Raw genomic sequence first — 22,218 nt, 5'->3', positions numbered from 1 at the left:
TGCTGGGACCACGGATAGCTTGTTGAGCTCACAGGGGGTTCCGCTCCATCAGAAGACAGTAGTGGGAGCCACAGGGTGGTGAAGGGCAGGAAGAGATTTCAAGAGCTACTGGCCCCTTTGATCCAAAGGTTGTCATGGAATGGAGGGTATGGAGTAGGCTCTTTCTCGGGTCCAAGGAAAGGGAATCCCATGAAAGCAGACTTTAGGCATCTGGGGCCAACCAGCCAGATAGTGTTTGCTGGGAGGGTCATCTTATACAAGCGACGGTGGAGGGATGAGCTATTGAAGGTGCGTTACGGGGTTCAAGCTTAGGGCAGAGGGGCCAGCTGGGCCACTGAGGGCCCTTATACTGTGGGACATTCTGGAGTACGAAAGCTAGGGCCTGAAGTGACAGAAAACAAGCAGAAATGGGAGAGGAGCCCTGCCTTCCGGAAGATACACAGATCCACTGAACTTCATGTTTTTTTGTTTGTTTGTTTGTTTTTTGGTTTTTGTCTCTTTTTTTTTCTGTTTAGGACACACAGGCTTGTAGATGTTTTTCTTCCCAAAGCCTGGCCTTCATGGGCAAACACTTCTCTCAAGTCTGCGGTGTGAAAGAGCCAACCTGGTGGCCCTTCTCATCTACTGTCGGGAGCCCAGGAGCTGCCTTTCAGGTGTAAATTGCCGATCCCAGCACAGAAGGGCAACCCCACCTGTCAGCCCTTGAGGATATCGGGCAGAAGGATGTTGAGCATGGCCAAGTGATTTCTCATTCCATTCCTCTGACAAATCAAGATGCAGAGAGCCTCCCCAATTTTTCTTTATCTACTTGCTCAATGACGATTTCACACGATATCTAGTGGACTTAAGAGTGCAATACTAACTCCAGGGCGTCCTGATTGTGACATAGAAATGGGATTTGTTCATGCCCTAGCTGCAAGCCACTGTGGGGACTACTACAGCAGGCTCTGGGCTGTAGGCTGGGACTTCACCTGACGCCCTCTTGCTCCTCCAGGGGGCACACCTAATGTCCCCAGCTAGACTAGAGCAAGAGGGCAAGAGGACTCTGTGGCCTGCCTGTGCCCAGCTGTGGAAATCTGTAGGATACCCCAAGGCTAGTTAGAGTGTTTTTCCGGGACCTTTAAATTCCTCTGGGGACATTTTTGTACAAAGGTGAGCACTGTTAGAGATTTGTGAGCCTCGTGGGAAGGACGTTTATGGCACTGCGACCATGTGGGAGCTCAGGAAATGCCGGATGCCAGGAGCCGGTCAATGACATCAATCAGGAAACACAAACAGAAGTCTTTCCAGTCCTTTTTGCCAGAGATCTTGGTGATAATAGAAAGGCTTTGGGAGTGTGATTGACAGGAAGGACTAGACATGCTTTCCATGACAAGGAGGGGCAGATTGGCCAAAGGTCCCTTCCTGAAGTTGAGGCACTGCAGACTCGCAAAGGACAGTTGTGGGAATCCCTGGGGACCTGCTTTTATGAGCTCCTAGAATACATAGCAAGCCAGAACCATAATCTCATAGCCAAAGTTGGGCCCTGCTCCATTGCTTTTGCCCAGGGTTTTGCTAATGGCAGCCCTTTAATCCTATCACCACTTCCCCTCAAACTCCTATATTGGTGACAATGATTGCGTGGGATATACAAAAGACAGGGCTAGAACTTGGACACTTAGGTCATTACAAGCCTTTCAGATCTAACCCTACGGACCAGGGAACTGTGAGGAGCAGCAGAGTGACGGGCACGTAGACTGCACAGCAAGACTACAGAGGTTTGAAATGGGATGCCATCATGGCTCGAGACGCGTGGAGAGCTCCTTGAACAATGATGACTCTGGAAACCCTGGGGCTTTTGAGCCCGTGGGTGTGGTTCCTGCATCAGGGATCTATTGCTAGACTGGTCATTACTGGAGGGTACAAGGGTATGAAGGTGTAGAGGGCCAGTGTATGTGTGTGGGGGAAGTGCTTACAGACCCTGACATCATCTTCAAGTCTTTCTGCAACTTGAGCAGGAGACCATGCAGAGCATGATGTGGGACACAGCTATAGTGGCGTGGGCTATATCTCCAGAGCCGAGAAGGTTAAGGCTAAGTATTCAGGCAGGCTTCCCAGAGTAAGAAAGAGGCAATGATTGGGCTTTAGAGGGATCAGTTGGGCCAGCCTGAGAGTCTGAAGATGGGCTGGTTGAGGCTTTGAAGTGGAGGGGACAGTGAAACAAACAGGTCATACTGTCTTCGAGGAGAGTACTGTGGGGTAACAGGGGTGGAGTGGGAGTGCTGGTAACAGTAAGCACTAAGGGAGGATCAAGGGCCAGTGTCAGCCATCTGGCAAGAACAGCTCTGAGTGGCTGTCTTAACTCTCATGGCCCCTGGGATCTCCACAGTGGTGGTGGGATATGTCCCGCCTGTGTTTCCTTCTGACTGAATGTCATTCAGCTACCTCACTCACAAGACTCCAGCTTAAGGCTCCCCCCTGTCCCCCCCCCCCCACAACTGCTGCTGCTAGCGTGAACAGGGGCTCCAGGATGCAGCCCAGAGTCAGTACCATCTGAGGGCTACCGAACCACAGATCACTCAGGGCTGAGGGCAGGGAAAGGCAGACAGCAGCAGTGTGTTGCTGCTGATTAACGAGTCCAGGCCACCATCCATCGCTGCCTTCATTAGGGCCTTGGAGAATTATTTTGCATGTGCATGCGGACTCTCCTTCCCAGTCTTCCCTGAGGTGATGGATCCCTACTGCGTGACTACATCCTGAGTGGAGTGAGAGCCGTTCCCCTACTGAACACAGGAGGGGCAGCAACAGCAAACTGATTATGCATAGTCTTCTAGAACAAACTCACGGGTCTGTCAGGGTGGCTGGGGTAAACAGAGTCCATCTCTCTTTTGAATTCACGGGACCAGAAGACTGGAAAATACCAGGCTCCTACGTTTTAATGGATTTTTGACACCCCTCACAGAAATGTCAGCAGGTAAACAAACAGCAGTGGGCTTTTGGCCAAGTCTACTCAATCAACTTGCTGGATATTCATTTGGATAATGTCCCCTGGCCTCAAATCCCTAGGGCTCTGTTTTCTCTTTATACCCATGGTGACTGGATTGGGCAGAGGGGTACGACCTGAAGCAACCTGAGAGGCGTCTGGAAAGAAGCTTGGCTGTAAAGCTGGTTCAATGCACCCGATGTCTGGGACTGTATGTGGGTATCCAGGCTTCCAAGGCCTGCCATGCCTGTGCCTAATGACATGCGATGGCCAGGTGTTTGATGCTAGAAAGGCCTAAAGACCCATTGTGTGGTTCGCCGGCTGCAACACTTGAACTAGAAAGATGCACCTGAATTTGAGAGGGTGTCTGATCCTCTTAGAGAAGAGAATACAGAGAACAAGTTGGGAAGGGAGCTAAGGTAGAAATAAAAAAAGACCGGAGGACCATGGACCTTGGAGATATTTGTGCCCCAAAGAGCTGCCTTTCCATCTTCTTTTTCTTGAGCTCACTCTGGCACCCTTTGCAGGAGAGAAACTATCAATTCTTGCATTCACAGGGCTGTCCCTCCTGCATCTACAAATCTCATGGAGGTGGGAAGTTGTGCTATGGGTGAGCAGGCCACAGGAGGGAGAGCCAGACACCTTCTGTGAAGGAGGAAACACCTGATGAGCAGGCTCTGCCTGGGTGTGGAAGGCTGCATAGAATCCTGGGTTACAGCCTTTCAAGAGAACAGTCTTCTATGGCTTCGCCCTGCACTGGGACTCTACCTAAGAGGACTCTGGCACTGATTTCCTTGAGGATAGCATTGATGGCCTCAAGCTGCAGGAAGATTGTTTGCTTGTACCTGGGAAGACACCTCCAGGTGCCAGGCTGCTTTGTTCTGAATCCTTGTCCTGACTTAGGCCTCTTAGAAAATTCTGAGGAACTATTCAGCTGCTTTCTTAACCTCTTCCCAGAAGCTGTGAATGTAGGGACCGTCTTGATTCTCAGTCGCTATTTGGAAACAGTATGGACACAGCAAACAGTAGGCAAGAGAGGAACCCGCTCCCCAGACTCTTTTGTTCCCAAACTACTGATTCTCCAATCATCTTTTTCCAGCATGAAACATCAGACCACAGGAACCATGCTATTCTTAGCCATGGCTGCTGGCCTTGCTGCTCAGTGCACAAAGTAGGTTGTGGGTTCTGTATAATGTGGAGATCTATTACCTTCTGCATCCATGAAACACACATGCCACTCATCACAGTCCTGGGCCCTTACATTGATCTTCACTTCCAGCTAGTTCAGCACGCCTCTTCCTCCAGCCCTGGAAAGGGACTGTGGTCTCTTAGGTCTGGCTGTGGGAGGCCACAGATAGCTCCTGCTTGCTTGCCTAAGGAGCCCCCTTCAAGAAGAGGATGAAGAGGTAGGGTGCAGAGCAGGGCAATGTTGGGGCTGCTATGATTGTAGTATGGCCATTCTCTTAGATTGCAAACAGTGTCTGGAACCCGAAAGACCCAGTGCTCTTCCTAAGCCTCACTGGATGTCATAGGTTGGAGTATAGATTATACGGCCTTTTGGACCCCTTCTTGGTGGACTTCTGCACTGCTTCAGACCCATGTGAGGCTATACAGGGTTACCTTGGTTTTGAGAGTAGCTATCAGGAACGGCTGTTGCATGGCTGTAACCTCATCCCAGAACCTGCTATGTGCAGTGTATGGGGGTGGTGAAGGCCACAACAAACATTATGTCTGAATTAGAGTGGCTGAGGATGTAAAAGTGTGACTGAATGACTGAATGTACTTTCTCAACCAACTATGCCTACTGAAGTGGGTTTGGAGACAGGGATAGGTAGAGCCCATGCCTACCCTTTAGAATGAGCACTTGAGTCAGAGACTCAGAAAATGGTCAGGTCTCCCTAGTTAAGCTAAAAAAAATGTGGGCCATGGAGAGACTTTGCTCCTTGTTCCAAGTCACGCTCTCTAACACAACTGCTCTTTGTAGACCATCTAGAACTTTCCAGAGAACTGTCCAAGTTCTTGGTATCCTTTTCCTTGACTCTCTTCAATTGTGAAGCAGATATTGTTGTAGTGTGATCTTCACTGAGTAGGTGATTAAACATGATTTTAGGGCACTGAGTAACTTACTTGAGGTGATACAAGTAGATAATGTTAGCACTAAGGCTCAAAGCTCTATTGGCTTTGAATCTCATATGGTCAAGATGCTCTCATGTGGCTGTCCTCTTGCATAGAGAGCTGAAGGACTAGATGAAGAGGGGACCCAAGACGTGGTTACTACCTAACAGGGGCTACCTATTGAAGTCCCAAGTGGTTGGAAGAAATAAATATTAAAGTCTAAAGAGGTGACTGAGGGGATAGTAATGGTGATGTTGTGTAGGCATTTTCCCTCTTGGGGGTAGTGGTAGCCATGCAGCTTACCCGACTCAGGAGCTCCCCAGGTCTGCTTTTCAGAGATGCAACTGTCTTTGGTTCCATTGTGTTTCCATAAGTAACCCCTCACCCAAACTCCTGTAATAAACCCCAGTGCAGTCATTGCTTCAACAAACTAGACTTTGGTCTATCATCGCTTACGATCTATCTGGGGAATAGATATTTGTTCATCTCTTCCCTGTATAAAATCGCATAACAAATTTTTATAAGGGTTGGCTTCGAGTTAAAGACAACAAAGATGGTGTGCCCCATGGATGTTAGCAACAGTCCTGGGCTTTCCCCATCTGAAGGCTTAATGAGCAAGGCCAGGGAGCCATGTTACCGGAGCACAGCTGCTGGAGAGGGTCACTACTCGAAGCAGTTATGGAAGAGGAGCTGGGGATGCACACGTGGACTGTCAATCCCCCATACTTCCCTGGTGAGGGAGTGCCCCCTTGATGCAGCCTAAAAAGTTATTCCCAAGGATAGAGCGAGATGGAAAGGGCCTGATGGAACAGACGGAGAGCAAGTATTCTTTGCTTGCTAGTATGGAAGACTTTGAAGGAGATACCTAGCCTCATTTACATCTGCATGGGAACCAAGTATTGGATGAGAGACACCTAACAATCATATTTTCATATTACCCCTCTAGTTAAGAGTTGATTTATGTTTCCCAGGGGGGAAAGGAGAGATGTTAAAATCCTAACCTCCTGTTCCTGGCAGTGTGGCAGTTCAGCGAGGAACAGGGTGTTTGTTGGGTTTTGGCGGCTTTTCGTTAGGATCGATTCATAGCAGTGTTGGGTGCATTCCTCTATGTCCTGACTGGCGTGTTCTTATAAAATGTCCATCTTAAACAAAAGGAGAGTTGGCCAGGCTGAAGGCGGTCTGGAGTTATGTAGTCAACCAAGGGTACCAGGAAGCACCAGAGAGGGCAAGGAATGCCTCTGCCTTATAAGTTTTAGAGGAAGTGTGGCTCTCTGTACAGTTTACTGCAAGAATTCTGGTCTCCAGAACTGGGAGATGATCCCTTTTTGTTGTTTTAAATCACTTGGGTAGTGGTGTGTTGTTAGAAATGCTATTTCTAGCAAACCTTTTCTAGTCAGCTCCGCAACTTACTAGTGAAGCTCCTGCTTCATCACTAGTTTGCACACCCTCACACCCCCCCATGGGGTCCAGTCATACATGTGACTTTGGATGCAGAGGTCACCCTGGGGCAGAGGTCCCTTTAATTGCCTGCTATGTTTCTTACATACCAGAACTTGGAACCATAAGAGACCCTCTGAGCCAGAGTGGAAGCAGATCCTTGTAAGTCACACGTCATGTCCAAGGGTGGGCTGGGCAGAGTACAGAGCCCTTCCAAGGCATTTTGGCACTCTCTAGAATCCTACCTCAACCTTGTGCCCTGGCATGAGTCCGTTTCTCTAGGTTCCTGGTTGGAAGGGCTCTTGGTGGGAGGAACATCAGGACTATACCAAGGCCCTGCTTATTCCTGAGCCTCTGTGTGAACCAGTGCTAGATCTGGAGCTTACCCCAACCCTTGAGTCACTGTGCTGTGACCCATGTAAGTCGTGGCTTCTTTTATTTACCATAATGAATTGTACCTTGGAACATAAAAGAGACAGAAGGAGAAAGGCGTTGTGGGGAGGACTGTGCAGATCTGTATGTCCTTTAAAAGAGCAAATTTCACAGTTTGTATTTCCAATTTGAATGCCTGTTCAGACTCATTCAGTGTGTCAGTCATTCAACAGATGGGTTGGATTGGCTCTTTCAGTTTACTCAAGCTTGTTTCTCTTCCTTGCTGGCCATTGCGGCCCATCAATCAATGGAGACATACATAATAATAGCCTCCATTTGCCTAAGGTTTACACTTGGCAAAGCTAGCTAATAAGTGTTAGCCAAATGAGTGCACTTGATACCTTCTTTCTGGGCATGGTCCTATTGGCCTGAGGGGAAGGGGTGCCGTGCTCTGTTAGAGAGGAGGCCTTGGCACCTCGCTGGGTTGTGGTCTGCTCACTGCTGGGAATTGAACCTGTGTCTGTAGGGTTTATTGACTGCTTATGGTGGAGGAAGCAGGCACGACATGAAACTCAGAGCCAATGTCACAGCCCTACCCTCCTCTCTTGGTGCTCAAACACAGTGACTCAAACCGGCCGTTGAGGAAGTGAGAGTTACTCAGGGAAAAGTGGACCTCCATGGGCAGAGCCAGGACAAACTTCAAGACCCACTATTTCAGTGGCTGGCGAGAACCAAGAGGCCATCCCAGGAATAACAGGAAGTGGGGCAAGGGTTTGCTTTGGGGGATCCATTTGGAGGAAGGTGTCTCTGGATCAGAGGGGTCTTGGAAGGACAGACATTAGTAACAATGTCCAATCAACTGAGAGTCTGAAATTCACAAAGTAGGGAGGGAAGGTGCAGTGAAAGAGGTGTTTCTAGAAGATAATGTGAAGTCCGTGTTTCTGAATTTTAGTATTGCAAGACAACACAACGACACTGGGGTCCTAAGTGTAAAGAGTGTGCCTATCCCAGCAGAGCGTGCTTCTTGTCACCCTGTCCCTGCACCAGTATGCCTGCTGGTTGAAGCATCCCTTGTACTGCACCTTTGGGGTACACTAGCAGTTTCCTGATATATGTTTGGGGGTTTACATTCACACGTACAACACTGGGCTGGTGTATTATGTCATAGTCTCAATCGTAGACAAGTTGCGTGGTGTACAAGAACCAAGATCTTGGGCACCCACATAAAAACCCAGACCCCGTGGTGGGATGTATTTGTAATTATTACTCGGAAATCAGAGACAAGTGGATCTCTGAAGCTCGATGGTCAGCTACCCTAGCTAAGTCGCTGAGCTCCTGGCTCAATAAGACATCTTTGACCTGTACATGTACCTGCACACATGGGTGTGTACACTCCCCCCACCCTCACAAACATGTACATATATATTATACATATACAAATACCTCTGAGCTATCAAAAACACAGGTGCTACGGAAGGGTGATAGGAAAGTGTGGAGGGACTTAGTGTGGAGGAAGAGGAGCAAGACAAGGAGAACGAACGCAGAGATTTAGATGGGATGGGCCATGGGTGGAGGTGGGACACGGAAAGTTACTTGGAGAATGTTCTTACTCCAGCCTTCTGCAGCTGTACTGGACCCAGGCTCCAGACCAGCCAGAATACAGCCCCTGTTAAGTTCCTGGCTGGTGAGGTACACTTAACAGTTGACCATCACCCAACCCTATCCCCAAACTCAGATCTAACAAAGCCTCTTCCCTGGTTCATTTTGAGACAATACGGAGAAACAGGGCTAGTCTGTACTACCGCAGGGAGGCTTGAACACGCTAGGAAGTCAGGTTTGGTTACCTTTGGTGATGAGACCCTGTTTCAGGAGCTGAGGATCCAGGGGACTACAGAACATCTGGAGGGCACGTGCCATCCAGGAGCTAACAAGTCTGGCTTGCCCAGTGTGTAGGGTTGAGGCTAGCATGCCCAGTGTGCAGGCCTGGGCCTGGGGTAGCATGGAGACCCTGGGAAAGGCAGAAAGCTTAGCTGTGCTCACTCATGACCCCTAGCACACACTGGAGTTGCAGAGCCCCCTCATAACTGACAGCACAGGTTAGCCTTAGGGCTATGGATGAGAGCATGTGCACCTGTGCGGGCACCATGCACGCATGTGTGTGTGTGTGTGTGTGTGTGTGTGTGTGTGTGTGTCTGTCTGTCTGTCTGTCTGCCTGCCTGCCTCTCTCTCTCCCTCCCTGTGTGTGTGTGTGTGTGTGTGTGTGTGTTGTGTGGTGTGTGTGTGACAGGGGGGGGGGCTGGTATTGTTGTCCTTGTCATCGTCTATGTCCCTGTGCTTTCTAGAGCCAAGAGCTGGGAATGGAAAGGCACAAATGCCAGCTGCCTGCGACGGCTTTGGTGTGCTTACCCGCGACTCTATCCTTTTTTAATTCATTGTTCACAAGTGTCCCTGCATACCACCTTCCTGTCATTCACGGAGGATAGAATTAAAGATTTACTTGCATGAATTTTGGGTTAGTTTCTGTTTCCTGATTGGCTGCAAGCTCCCTAGGGGCTGCCTTGTCTGGCTGCTCTTACTTTATTTCTGGAGTCTGCACTTGGCCCCACCCCCACATGTTCCTCAAAAACTTTTGTACAAGGATCCTGGAACCCCACTTTGCCACCGTTGCACATTCTCCTCCTATGACTCATTGCAAAGGAGAATTAGGGCTGCTTAAGCCATGTCTGCCATAGGGCAAGACTTTCAGGTTCTTGAGTCCAGGGGACAGGACCCTGTTTCCTGAAACACACCAAGCGCTGCCTCTCAGGTTCAGGACTTTCGTGGACTGTCAGGAAAGGACTGCATGGTAGCACTGCTTCGTGCTTGGTGAGCTTGTCTTGTCAAATACACATCAGGCATTGCCTCCGAAACAACCGGAAGCTACTGTTCCCCCATTCTTCTATGCCTGTGTGTATTGTTACCACCATGGAAGGACATTGTAAATCAACTGAATGTCTAATCTCTGTCTCTCCAAAAAAGAATGGCTGGCCTGAACAAAGAGAGCTTATTTATCTCTCTTTTATCACGACAGGTATCTAATTCCCCTTCAAATATCAATATATCCACAGATGCCAATGGAGACAGAAAGAGAAACTGCTGGCAGAGCCAGGCAGCAGCTGCCCTTTTCTCCACACAGAGGCAGCCTAGATATGGTCTCACCACCTAGACCCTCATGCACGGCCCACTGGTTGCTGGGTGGGCCATGAGGTTCCTGTTCTGAAATCCTTAAAGGAAAATGTCCCCTGAGGTAAAGGGTTCATTTTGCCAGGCTCCTCATCGTGTCTTTCGTCTTCCTTCCTGCTGGTCAGTCTCGCTCTTGCCAGAGCTCCCCTTCTGCCTCCCACCTTGGTCTGCTGTCCTTTGAGGAGAATCCCACTTGGTTTCCTTCAGCCTGCCTTCGGCTCTCCCAGTGTTGCTCTGAAAGCCACACTCCCCAGTTCCTGCTGAAAGGGCTGCTGGGATAGCAAATGGTCACTTTATTTTCCCTTCTCCAAAGCTGCCTTTCCCTAGTCAAGGAGGTCAGCTGTGCTCACTGAGACAGACACACTCATGCCCCTGTGCAGAAAACCCTTGCACATTGCCTTGGGCTCTCTAGTGTGCAGTCAGAACAGGGAGCCGGGTGTCACTACTTCCTGTCCATGAACTCATCCAGCACACACATCCTCATCCAGCCCTGTATCCTCAACGTCCATCACTGACTCCTCCTCTTTCAATAGTGCAAGGAAAGAGGCAGTGGGGGTGGGGGTGGGGTCAGGATGGAAATGTGTCTTTACCTTCTTAGAATTACATTACCTGTAGGTACCAGTGCTTCGGATTGTCCCCACAGACCAGGAACATAAGCTGGGAGTGGTCAAGTTACCACAGCAGTGATGACGCTTGCTTTGCCTCCCCTTTACCTATTATCTTACCTCTGAGATCCCATCTTTCAGAGAAGATGGTGGTGGGTGAAAGCTGGGCCCTGGACCTGTCTTCCCAAACCCAGTATTTTTTTTCCACATTATAATGAGCTCCCAGAGGGGCGGAGCCTAGGTGACGGGCATGGGTCCCAGAGCCCTGTCCCCTGCAGGCATCTTTGGATCTGACAGCAACACATGCCCTTCCAGCTGGTCTGGTCCCCGTGCCACTGTTTGAGAGCAGAAGTGACGGTAAATATTTAATTGTGCTTCCACCATAACTTTCTGCCAGAACTCTCAATATGCTTTGTAAATGCAAATGAATGCTCGCTTCCTCTCCAGGGAGATGTAAACCTCCCCAAATCACTTTTATTCAGCAACCCCCCTCCCCAGCCCCCAACACCAAAGCAGAAAGCTGTAATCAGGAGCTCCCCAGTCCAGAAGAGCAACTAATCTTAATCACACAGAGGGAGGGGGTGGTTCCTGTGGCAGCGGTCTTCTTTCTCCATGCTGGACGGGATGTGAGGAGATGGATGTCACTCGCTACAACTTCTGTCCAATAGACTGCACGGAAAACACAATTTATAAGCAGAATCAATTACAGTCTAAAGCGGGTGCCTATGACCGTTATGGAGACAGAGGTTGTATTTATGGAATTAACAGAACAAAGGAGACCCTGGAAGATTTGGAAATGAAACCCCAGTTCTTAGTTTTGATTCTGGAGTCCATTTCCTCTGCCACCATTGTTCCCAGCCAGCTCAGCACTTCTTCAGTGAAATTCTGTCGTTGGTACCGATGTGCATTCTTGGGGCTTTTGTGGCTTCGTGACCCCAAGAGAAAGCACCACCCGACTCCTCCCTCAGTCCCAGAGCTGCTCAATCAGGAAGCTTCCAGATCTCCCTGATGGGACTTGAGCTGAGATTTGCGGACATCCAAGTCAGGCTGGGAAGCTGTGTGACTTTTCAGAAAGCAGCATCCCTCTCTACGCCATGGTTTCCTGTTCTGTTGCATGGGTACGTTTGTTCCTGCCTCAGACCCCACCTGGCAGAGATATTTTAATGATCATGGAGATGAGCTTCTACAGGGGCTCCTGGAGTACCTTCTGAGAAGTGTATTATGTAAATGCGGTGTGTCATTATGAGCGTTATTAGTGCTGTGAAGTGGAGATGAGGAGAAAGGGGAAGCTTGCTCCTCGCAAGGACCCCAGCTGTCGGCAGTCGGCAGGGAAAACAAACTCAAGATGCTCTGGCGGTCTTGCTTGTGATAGCACCAGGCTCAACCCTAACTAAAGCCCAAAGAGGGTGAGAAAATGCAGCTTTTCCCTCTCCCAGGCAGCTTCCAAAGGTGCGTCCTCAAATCCACCGTGGGCAGAGAGGCCAGCTGTGCTCCAGGCATGATACAAGTTGCAGGGGAGGCTCTCTGTAGGTCTGTGGGTCCTGGTCCTACAGAAATCCCTATGGCATGTGTTCTGCACAGGCTCCTAGTGACTGTCTCGGCCCTTCTTTATGGTCCACGAAGATTTTGATGGTCCTTCATTAGAGTTGCTCAGGCCTTCCAGTTTCTTCTTGAAGGCTCCTCTAGTGGCCATTAGCAGTCAAGGCCACTGTTTGTGGTGTTTATATGCAGGGATCAAGGATGCCCAGGGCCCTGTGTCAGGAACTCTGTCTTGGGATCTGGGGTAGGCAGCTTTCTGGAGTAGCACTGACCAATGAGGAGAGTATATCAATGACTTCTCTCTCTCTCTCTCTCTCTCTCTCTTCTCTTTATATATATATATATATATATATATATATATATATGTGTGTGTGTGTGTGTGTGTGTGTGTGTGTGTGTGTGTGTGTGTGTGTGTGTGTGTGTGTGTAGAACGTGGACACATGTGTGAAGGCCAGAGGTCTATGCTCTGTGTCTTCTACTGCTGTTCACCTTATTGAGACATCGTTTCTTACTGATCATGGGCTTTACCCTTTTGGCTAGACAGGCTGGCCAGCAAGTCACCAGGATCCTCCAATTGATGCCTCCCCAATGCCGAGGTTACAGACGTGTGACCTGCTTTTACATAGTTGTTGAGAATCTGATCTCAGCCTTCTTGCTTGCGTAGTAAGCCCTTTGCCCACTGCAGCCTCTCCGTGATGAGACAGTCATCATCGACTCTCTCTGTTTCATTTCCCTACTTCACCTCCAGTTTCTCCTTAAACCTTTAGTTTCTGCCTTCATATCTTTTCCCCAAAGCAGTGAGTATGAAATGGTTGTTCATGTGGGGTAGGGGAGGCACTGGGAGACCAGCAGGAATAAAAGTATCATCTGTATCTACCCACCCCTCTGAGCTCTGTATCTCTGTAGCTGGGTTGTGCTGTGATGTTCTGTTGATATGTATGTACCCTGGGGAATCTGGATGTGGAAGACACCTCCACCAGCAATGTGTGGATTGTCAAAGACATCATTAAAGTGGGGTGCTAGGCCACACACCTATCATCTCAGCTACTCAGAAGGCTGAGGCAGGAGGATTACTTGAGCTCCTCCTTCTGGGCCAGCCTGAGTAACAAATAGGGAAATATATATATATGTATATATACATATATATGTATGTATGTATATATATCTCCATTGATTCATCACTTCTATAATATATCAAAAGCTTTAACTCAAAAGGAATCAAAGTATTTGGTGAAAAAGCTTTGAACCTTTGGGCTGGGCAATGAATCCTCAAATAGGGTAGTGGAGTATGAAAGAGAAGCTTGATGAGTTGGGCTTTGTCAAAACCAAAAACCTGTGCTCTTGAGAAGACAGAAGGCAAGCGCCCAAACGTGAGTAAATATTTACAAAGTATGTACCTGAAAAAGGACCCAATTCTGGGACATAGAAAGAACTCTGAGGAGACCACAGAGTGGCTGGAGAGGAGTGGAGAGCGCTTGCCTCCCCTACCAGGAACCACAGAGAAGTGGAAGCTGAGGAGATAGAAGAAGCCTTGAGAGACAGAGGGATCTGGGATAACTGCCCAGAGAGGGGCAAGGGACAGCAGGAACCAGGACCCTCCACCCCTGTTAGGAAGATGACTGTTGGGTGGGGGGAATGGTCAATAGAACAGCCCCAACAGAACCCCATTTTCAGAGATAGCTGAAATTTAGGGGCAAGGGTGTTCCATAGTCATGGGAGGATGGGCCAAGTAGAGGTTGCTGCCTGGAGTTTGCATCACAGTGCTTCTCAGAGAAGGAGTCTACGTTATCCTCGTCCTCCCCCTTCTCGCCCCTCCCCCTCCCCCTCTCCATTGGCTACTAGAGTGATTCAAGTGATTCAGAATAGAGGGACTCGCCTGCCTTTCCCCATGGGGGGCATAAACTTCTGCCTATGCTCATCCCGAGTGCCCCACAAACATCCTTCCAAATTCGCACAAGCATGAGAGCTTCACGACCCCAACTAGACCCAGCAGTACAACTGTGTCTCCAGGACCCAAAACCATGCAGTGCCCTTCACAACAAGGACATGTGGTTCAACACAGCATGTGGTGCCAGTCCTAAGACCCCAGGAACCAAAGCCCTTGCTTTCTGGGAACTGGGTCTGTCTACCTCATGCCTCCCAGCCTGCCCATTCACTACTGTTACCAGCATACACCACTATTGCCTCTTGTGGTTGTCTGAGGACATGCCTCTCAATGGAGCTCTGCTACCAATGCTAATGACGCAATAGTGTTTAGGGACACATTTCCCCATCGTTTCTGTGTTCCTAGATACCAATGCCATTATAGGAGAATACCAGTGACAGAGATGTTCATCCCAGCAGGGCCTAAGGAATCAATCACTTAATTTTGCACGCCTGGGATTACCATTCTCATCCCCAGAGTACCTGTGTAGTTGTTGACTGCTCTATGCACCAATCACTACCTCCACGTGGCTGCTAGAGTGTCCCTGCTCCCACACCCTCTGAAATCAGATGGGCCCCATTGTCACATACACCATTTTAAAAGCTATTGATCCTAGCCAAAGAATCTATATAGAGACTGTATTGTGGCACTTACCTGGAAGTAAATCCAACTCAGTCTACCAGACGACTGCACTAAGAAACATCTTCAGCTGAAAGATGTTCCTATGAAGGTTGCCCTTCAATTGAAGGAGACACATAATCTTTGGGATGTGCAAACATCGATGCGGAGATGCGGTAAATATCAAGAAGCACAGCAATACAATGCCTCCCAAGGAGTACACTACTCTCTAGCAAAAGACCCTGAAGAAAAGGAAAGGGATAAGATGCTGACGTGCGATTCAGAGTAATGATTCCAGGGACCCTCACTGAGATATAAGAGAATACTAACAGATAAGTCAGTGGAATTTTAAGAAATCAACTCACAATGTGAATGAGGAATACAGTGGAGGGACAGAGACTGTGGGGGAAGAATCAAACAAAGGCTGAAGCAGAAGAACTTGGCAAATCGAATATAAGACAGAGTTAAGAGCCCCACCAATAAACTACGTCAGTAAGAAGAAGGAATTTCAAAAAAGAAGAAGAAGAAGAGGAGGAGGAGGAGGAGGGGAGGAGGGAGGAGGAGGAGGAGGAGGAGGAGGAAGGGAGAAGAAGAAGAAGAAGAAGAAGAAGAAGAAGAAGAAGAAGAAGAAGAAGAAGAAGAAGAAGAAGAAGAAGAAGAAGAAGAAGGATTTCTGAACTGGAAGCAGAGTCTTTTGAAGCATCCCATGTCAGAAAAAAGGGAGTTAGGGGTGCCTTGAGAGTTAGGACTTTTTGAGCCCCATTGTCTAGTTATTTTTGGAATTATCAGTGTTCAAGAAAGTGAAGGGATGGAAAAGACACAGGGAAGGTGTTCGATTACAGTAGGAAATGTCCTTAACCCTGGGAGAGATATGGACATCCAGATCCAGGAAGCCCAAAAGATCCCAAATAGATTTGAGCTACAAAGGTCTTCTCCATGGTGCTCTGACTCAAACTACAAAAATTACAGGACAGAATTCTAAAAACAGTGAGAAGTTCCAGATCACATTTAAGAGGACCTCTCCCCACTTGCTGTGGCAGATGGACAGCAGAGTTCCCTTTGCAGAAACCTTATAGGCTAAGAGGAAATGATATGGTACATTCAATGTTCAGAAAGATGAAAGGTCTGCCGCCCAAGAATATTATACCCAGCAATACTAACCTTTGGAAGTAAAGGAAAGGAAAAAAAAGATGTCGCCAGCCAAGCAAAACTGATGACATTCACAGCATCACTAGACTGCTGTTCCCAAAAGCATTATAGAAATCTTGGCATCACATGGAACAGGAAGACAACTCCTGTTCAGAGATTGGGGGAATATAACGCCTTCGTCAAAACGCCCATTCTACTCAAAGCAATTCACAAACTCAGTGTAGTTAGTTTTCCTCAAAATATCAGTGACGTTCTTTACAGAGCTAGAAAAGACAATTGCAAAATTCATACGGAAAGACACAAGATTCAGGACACCTAAAGCAATGTTGTACAAAAAGAGCGAAGTGGGTGGCCTCCTAATGCATCTAATGAGCATAGTAAAAGCGGCCTCTAGACATGTGAAAATAGTTTCATTGGGATTCCCCACTACACCCAAGGCTGTGCCTGATAACCAGGACTCAGGGACATCATTCACTCAAGATAACCAGACACAGTCCTAGAACCTTATGATGCCCACTGGATAGTATATAAGCAGAGACCAAGTACAGTGCTGTACTATGCATGTCTAGAGACACACCACCTTAATCTGCCCTGTAACTGGAGATCCTCAAAGACTCCTGTTAGAGACTGGGCCTCACCTTCATCCCAGATACACTGAACAAGTGAGCAGCCTTGAGGAGACAGGCTTAGGATAGTAGTTAGGAATTTAGAGTGTGAACCTTGTGTGGGGACCCTCAGCATAATAAAATACAACTTTTATCATACTAACTACATGTATCTGCCTTTTTGTTCTCAACAATGATTGCCTTTAAAACATACCACAAAGCTATTGTGATCAAAACAGCATAGTATAAGACAGATGCAGACCAATGGAATAGAAAGGAAAACCCTGAAAGAGTAAACCATTTATTAAGCCAGCTATCCTTTGACAAATGCTTCAAGAGCACCTGTTGAAGAAAGGACAGTGTCTTCAATAAGTGGATCTGATGAAGCTGGGCATATATATGCAGAAGAATGAAGTTATATCCCCACATCTCAGAGTGTATGAAAACCAATTGAAATTAATATAAAAGCCCTGAAACCGTGAAACTCCTGGAGGAAATATTTCAGTGCCTTGACATAGCCAAAGATATTTTTATATATGAGAAGAAAGAACCAAAAGTAGAGGAAACAAAGGCAAAAATAGACAAATGGAATTCTGTCCAATGAAGATGTCTCCACACAGCAAGGGAAACTAGAGTAGAGAGAAAGAACTTACAGAGTGGGGAAAATACTCACAAATTATTCTTTAATGGATGCTTGATATCCAAAATGTCTAAGGAACTCAACCAACTCACCCCCAACAAAGTCTAGTTAATAATAAGCAGAATAAATATATCTCACGTATGAATAAACATATCTCACATCAAGATACCAAAATTAACAACAGCACATGTGAAAAGTATGGCAGTTGGAGAGATGGCTCAGTGGGTAAATCATTTACCACACAAGCATGAGGAGGAGTTTGAATCTCTCTCTCTCTCTCTCTCTCTCTCTCTCTCTCTCTCTCTCTCTCTCTCTCTCACACACACACACACACACACACACACACACACAAACAAACACACATGCACAGATACACACATATGCACGCATACATACACATAGCACACACATGCACACATGTGTACACAATGCATCCACATACATGTGGAGACTCATAACTCATACACACATGTGCTCAGCTTCATTGATCCTCAGGAAAATGCAGATCAAAACCACACTGAATTATCATTGCATTTAGAATGGCTGCCACGGCGAAGACAAACAGCAGACACTGGTGAGAAAGGAAAGAAAAGCAGCATTCTTTGTTTCTGCTGGTGGAAATGTAATTGAGTAAGATCACTCTGGGAAATAGAAGGGGTGGCTCTCAAAACAACCAAATGATGATTACCATACTGTTTAGCAATCCCATGTCTGAGTATGTATTAAAAGAGGGATGGAATCATTTCGTCAAAGAGAAGCATGCATGCTATGTTTATTCCAGCATTGTTCACAATAGTTAAAATATAGGATTAATCAACATACTCACTGATAGATTAATGGAGTTGAAAAGTGTGACACAGAAGGGGAGGGGAGGACAGGGAGAGGGAGAGGGAGAGGGAGAGGGAGAGGGAGGATGGAACACTATTGAGTCATGAAGAAGACACAGTCTGCAAAGTATGCAATGTTGAAGGTTTGGAATGAGCAGAATTCTCCTACTCTCATGCAATAGCCCCAATATGGAAGAGAATAAACGTATGTAAAAATTCAAGTGCATTCATAAAACAGCATTGTGCTTAGCAGTGAGAAAGAATGAAGCTGGCTTTGGTGATACAAGCATGCTCTACCAGCACTTGAGAGCTGGAGCAGGGAGGATTGTGAGTTCAAGGCCAACTTGGACAACAGCACAAGACCCTAGCTCAAAAAAGTCTCCTACCCCCAAATAATAACCAAGGAAAAACTATAATAGTCTCAAAATATGAGTTTTTCTTAAAACTCTGATCTTCGAAACAGCCAGAAAAAGCAGTCCTATATAATTAAAGACAATAGTTTTTACTTTTGATGACAATGGATCAACCATTATCTGGGGGCAGGGACAGAATGAGCTAGGAGCAGTAGGTTTAGAAGACCAACAGGAGATAAAGAAATGTTTGTCTGGACTGATGCTAGGGTTGAAACTACATTCTTGTTTTGGATTTGCCCTTTGTCAAATTTTCTAAGTCTCTGTCAAGGTACTGGGGGAGAGGTTGGGCATATGTCTGGCCCAGGGGCAAAGAGACTTGTGGGAATGTCACTATTTAGGTGAGCAGTTGGTGTCTGAGAACTTTTAAGGACATCAACAGGGACATGGACACCTTGGAGAAGGCAGGGGAATTTGTGGGGAGAAAACTGAGGCTAGAGAAGCAGTTAGGAACAGAGGAAGAGAACACACAGAGAGCTCAGTAAGGCTAGAGAAAGGCTTGTAGTTTGGTTACTGGGTCAGCATGGCCCCAAGAAAGCCCTTGGGTTGAGCAATACAATGTGGGTAGATGCTGGATATGGGCAATAGGATGTGAGTGTCAAGATGGGTTAAGGCATAGGCAACCGGGGTGTCCTGGAGAGAAGAACATGAGATCTGCCATGGGTCTCAGCAGATTTTGTCCCCTCACTGTGTCTTGGTCGTCACAAAGGAATCTGAATGTGAAGTTACCCAAGACTATTTCTGGTACCAGCTACTATCACACATAGCTTCACACTCTGTTCTCTTTCTGATTTGCAGAAACATTGATGGACACAAGGACTGCCACTGCAGAGTTGGGATGGACGGCCAACCCTGCCTCTGGGGTGAGTATCGCACCAGCATCCCTCAGTCCTGCAGAAGATGTCCAGCTTCCACAAGGTGGCTGGGAGGTACAGGGCTTTCCTAGAAGCATACATGTGGATAGCAGTGCACAGAGTGAATATGGGGTACACTGCCTATCCAGAAAGCAGCACCACAGGGTCTTAGACCTGAGATGCTCCCTTATGTGTGGTGTAGAGCATCTCTTGACCCAGTCCATCCAGACAGCTAGCTCCCAGGCAACACGAGCCATAGATGTGTCAGAAAAGAGACATTAAAATTAATGCCTTTATAGCACATCAGAGATCAGCAGTGCCCACAGGCTGCAAAGAGGCCATGGGCATGAAGAAGGGACTGGCAGTCAGAAGGGCCGAGGCTGTCTTTCACCTGGAACTTTCCATAGAAACACATTCTTCATTCGTTTGGTCTGTGTACACGTACCTGGATAGACCCTGTAGCTATGATGAACAGCTTTGCGATGCTTGCGGTCTGCTGTGAAAACCAACCATGTTCATGGATGAATTAGAGTGTGTCTTTTCTCTGTGACACTGGAGAGACCAATAGACTCATGTGATACAGAGCTATGAATGAGGAACTGGAGGGGACAAGAAATCTAAATGAAGAAGGTTCATGTGAGCTGGATTTAGGGGAGCGAACAGAAGTTTGCTAGGTATGGCATGGGGGGCTTGGGAAGGTGCTCCAGGTGGAAGAGACATCTGGTCCCATAAAGGGTTGGTCATGAAAAGACATGAAGCACAAGTCTATGCATTGAACATGGCAGAGTAGAGAGTGTCAGGATGAGCTGGGGCGTATTAGAACTCAGCTCAGTCAGAGGGTCCTTGGTTATTAATCTTCCAGGAGATGGAGAGATCTGGGCAGCAGAGTAAAAGGGACACCCTGCTGATAGAACTGCTGGGAGAAAGGCCTGGAAGAGGCTCCTTCAGGTGCCTTAGGTGTATCCAAAGCATCAGATTAAAATGCTCGATTCCCAGAGCCCATTGAGAGGAGTGAAGGGGGGGGGGTCAGAAATGCTGGACTACAGTGGGATGGAGGAGATAGAGAAGATGATCTCATGTCCTCACAGTGGTTGGTTGGCTCTGGGTCTTGACATAAAAGGAGAGTACAGAGGGATGAGTAGGTTCTTTCCATACAAGAAGAGAAGTCAGGTAGAGCAAGGTAGCCCTAGGCTTCTTCACCTGTCCTTGACTTCCTGTGTTTGGTAAAGTAGCATCCACAGGGGACTTTCAGTGCAACAGGGCCTCACTGTATCCTAAGAGTTCCTCAGGTGGTCAGCACACCAGTGGTGCTCTCAGTGTCCACTCCCCAGGGCTCTCATTTTCAGATCCCACCCCCGACTCCTGCATTTGCAGGTGGCACTACCAGGCATAAGTGCCATGCCTTGAGCCATGATGAAGCTAGCAGTCCCCAGATCAATGAGTTAGAACCTAGCAAAGGCTTCTCTTCCTGGACAGGGCCAAATACTGCTAGAAGTACTGTGGGCAACCAGGGGAAGCAGTCCACTTGAACCGAGACTTCATGCAAAGCCGACGAGATGACCAGTCTAGGATCCCTGCATACACAAAGGTTGTTCCCCTCTACAAATCACGTTGTTGGCTTGGCTGTATGTCTCTGTACTAAAGGGTCAGACACAGAAGGATGAGACAGAGGAATGGCCTTGGTGGGAGGAAGCTAAGAGGACCCTTTTATTGACACCAAGTGGAGAGCGTGTCAAGGAAGGAGAGGAGGCAAGAGTGCCAAAGGCTGCTGGGTATGGACTTACCACTATGTCTAGCCCCAAGGTCCCTGTTGGTAACCTTCATGGATGCTTTCAGAGGGCACCAGGGTAGGGGCTGGAAGCCGTGATTACATAGTCCCAGTCAGTAAGAGGTAAAGTGAGAGAGTTCGTGGCAGTGAAGTGGGATGAAGACAGTGTAGGACATGGAGGACTGGGGATACTGGGGACACATTTGCCAAGGACAGAAATCAAGGTATCTGGAAAGATCAGTATGATCTAGATCGGTGAAGGAAGCCATGAAATGGAATCTATCCTAACTTCAGACCTTCTGTCTGAGATAGGGATGAGGTTGGGGAGTCTTGAGGCATGCAACTTTAGGAGGTGGAGGACATTTACACCAGCTTCACTACTGGAGAGAGGCCAGATAAGACCAGAAGGAATATGGCTGAAGCTATGATCAAGTTGTAAGTGAAGGCTGCCCATGCATATGTTGGCATCTTATGGACTGACTGTTGGGGTGAAGGGAGCTCTCGTGAGGCTGTGGTCAGGTATGCAGGCACACCTGAGGCGAGAGGAGAAGAGGAAGCTGTGGCCTTATGTCAGGGGTAAGATTTGAGGTGCAACCTGTCTAGGTGAAGAGAAGTCCAGTTTAGGGCTGGGACAGATGATAAACTTCAGACCCTGAGGAGTTTAGGCCATATGAGACGCTAAAAAGCTATACTGGGTAATTCATATCTACTTTGGACCAGCGGAAAAGTTATAGATCTAGGCCACTTGAATTATCTTTCTGCAGTCAGTAAGTCATTAGTGAATCAGGCTGGAGAAGGCAACTGGGTGGTGTCATGAGCCTGGAGAGAGCTTTGGGTTAAGTTTGTCTTGCCCTGAGAAGGGATCTCTTTGTCCTTCCAAAGAGGGGAGGCAGCGGACACTGCAGTAGATGCTGACCTCCACAGAGGAGGAGCCTAAGAGACCTTTGGTTTATGTGGCTATCTGTGTTTCTCTGCTCTCGTGCTTGAGAACTGCCTGATCTGGGCTTGGCTCAACACCCACACCTAGCTCATGAGCCATTTGCAGTCCTGTTGTTAGAAAGCTGACTGTAACATTGCATGTCAAAGTCAGAACTTACTTATGCCTGAATTCAAAATACTGCTTGGTAATTAAGCAGCCCACCTTTAATGTAAGTCTCTTGGTTTAATCAAA

General features: G+C 47.7%; 1 protein-coding gene across 1 annotated transcript in view; it reads left to right on the top strand.

Annotated features, from left to right (window-relative positions):
• Nucleotides 1–22,218, top strand: part of Ephb1 (EPH receptor B1) — a 433,582-nt gene that overhangs the window by 109,726 nt on the left and 301,638 nt on the right. The window contains exon 2 of the mRNA XM_032910279.1: nt 19,224–19,288. Coding sequence (XP_032766170.1) covers nt 19,224–19,288 — 65 coding nt within the window. The remainder of the gene's footprint in view (nt 1–19,223; nt 19,289–22,218) is intronic.

Source organism: Rattus rattus, chromosome 8 (genome assembly GCF_011064425.1).
Source record: "Rattus rattus isolate New Zealand chromosome 8, Rrattus_CSIRO_v1, whole genome shotgun sequence".
NCBI classification, from domain to species: Eukaryota; Metazoa; Chordata; class Mammalia; order Rodentia; family Muridae; genus Rattus; species Rattus rattus.
This window is presented reverse-complemented; position numbering and strand designations above follow the sequence as displayed.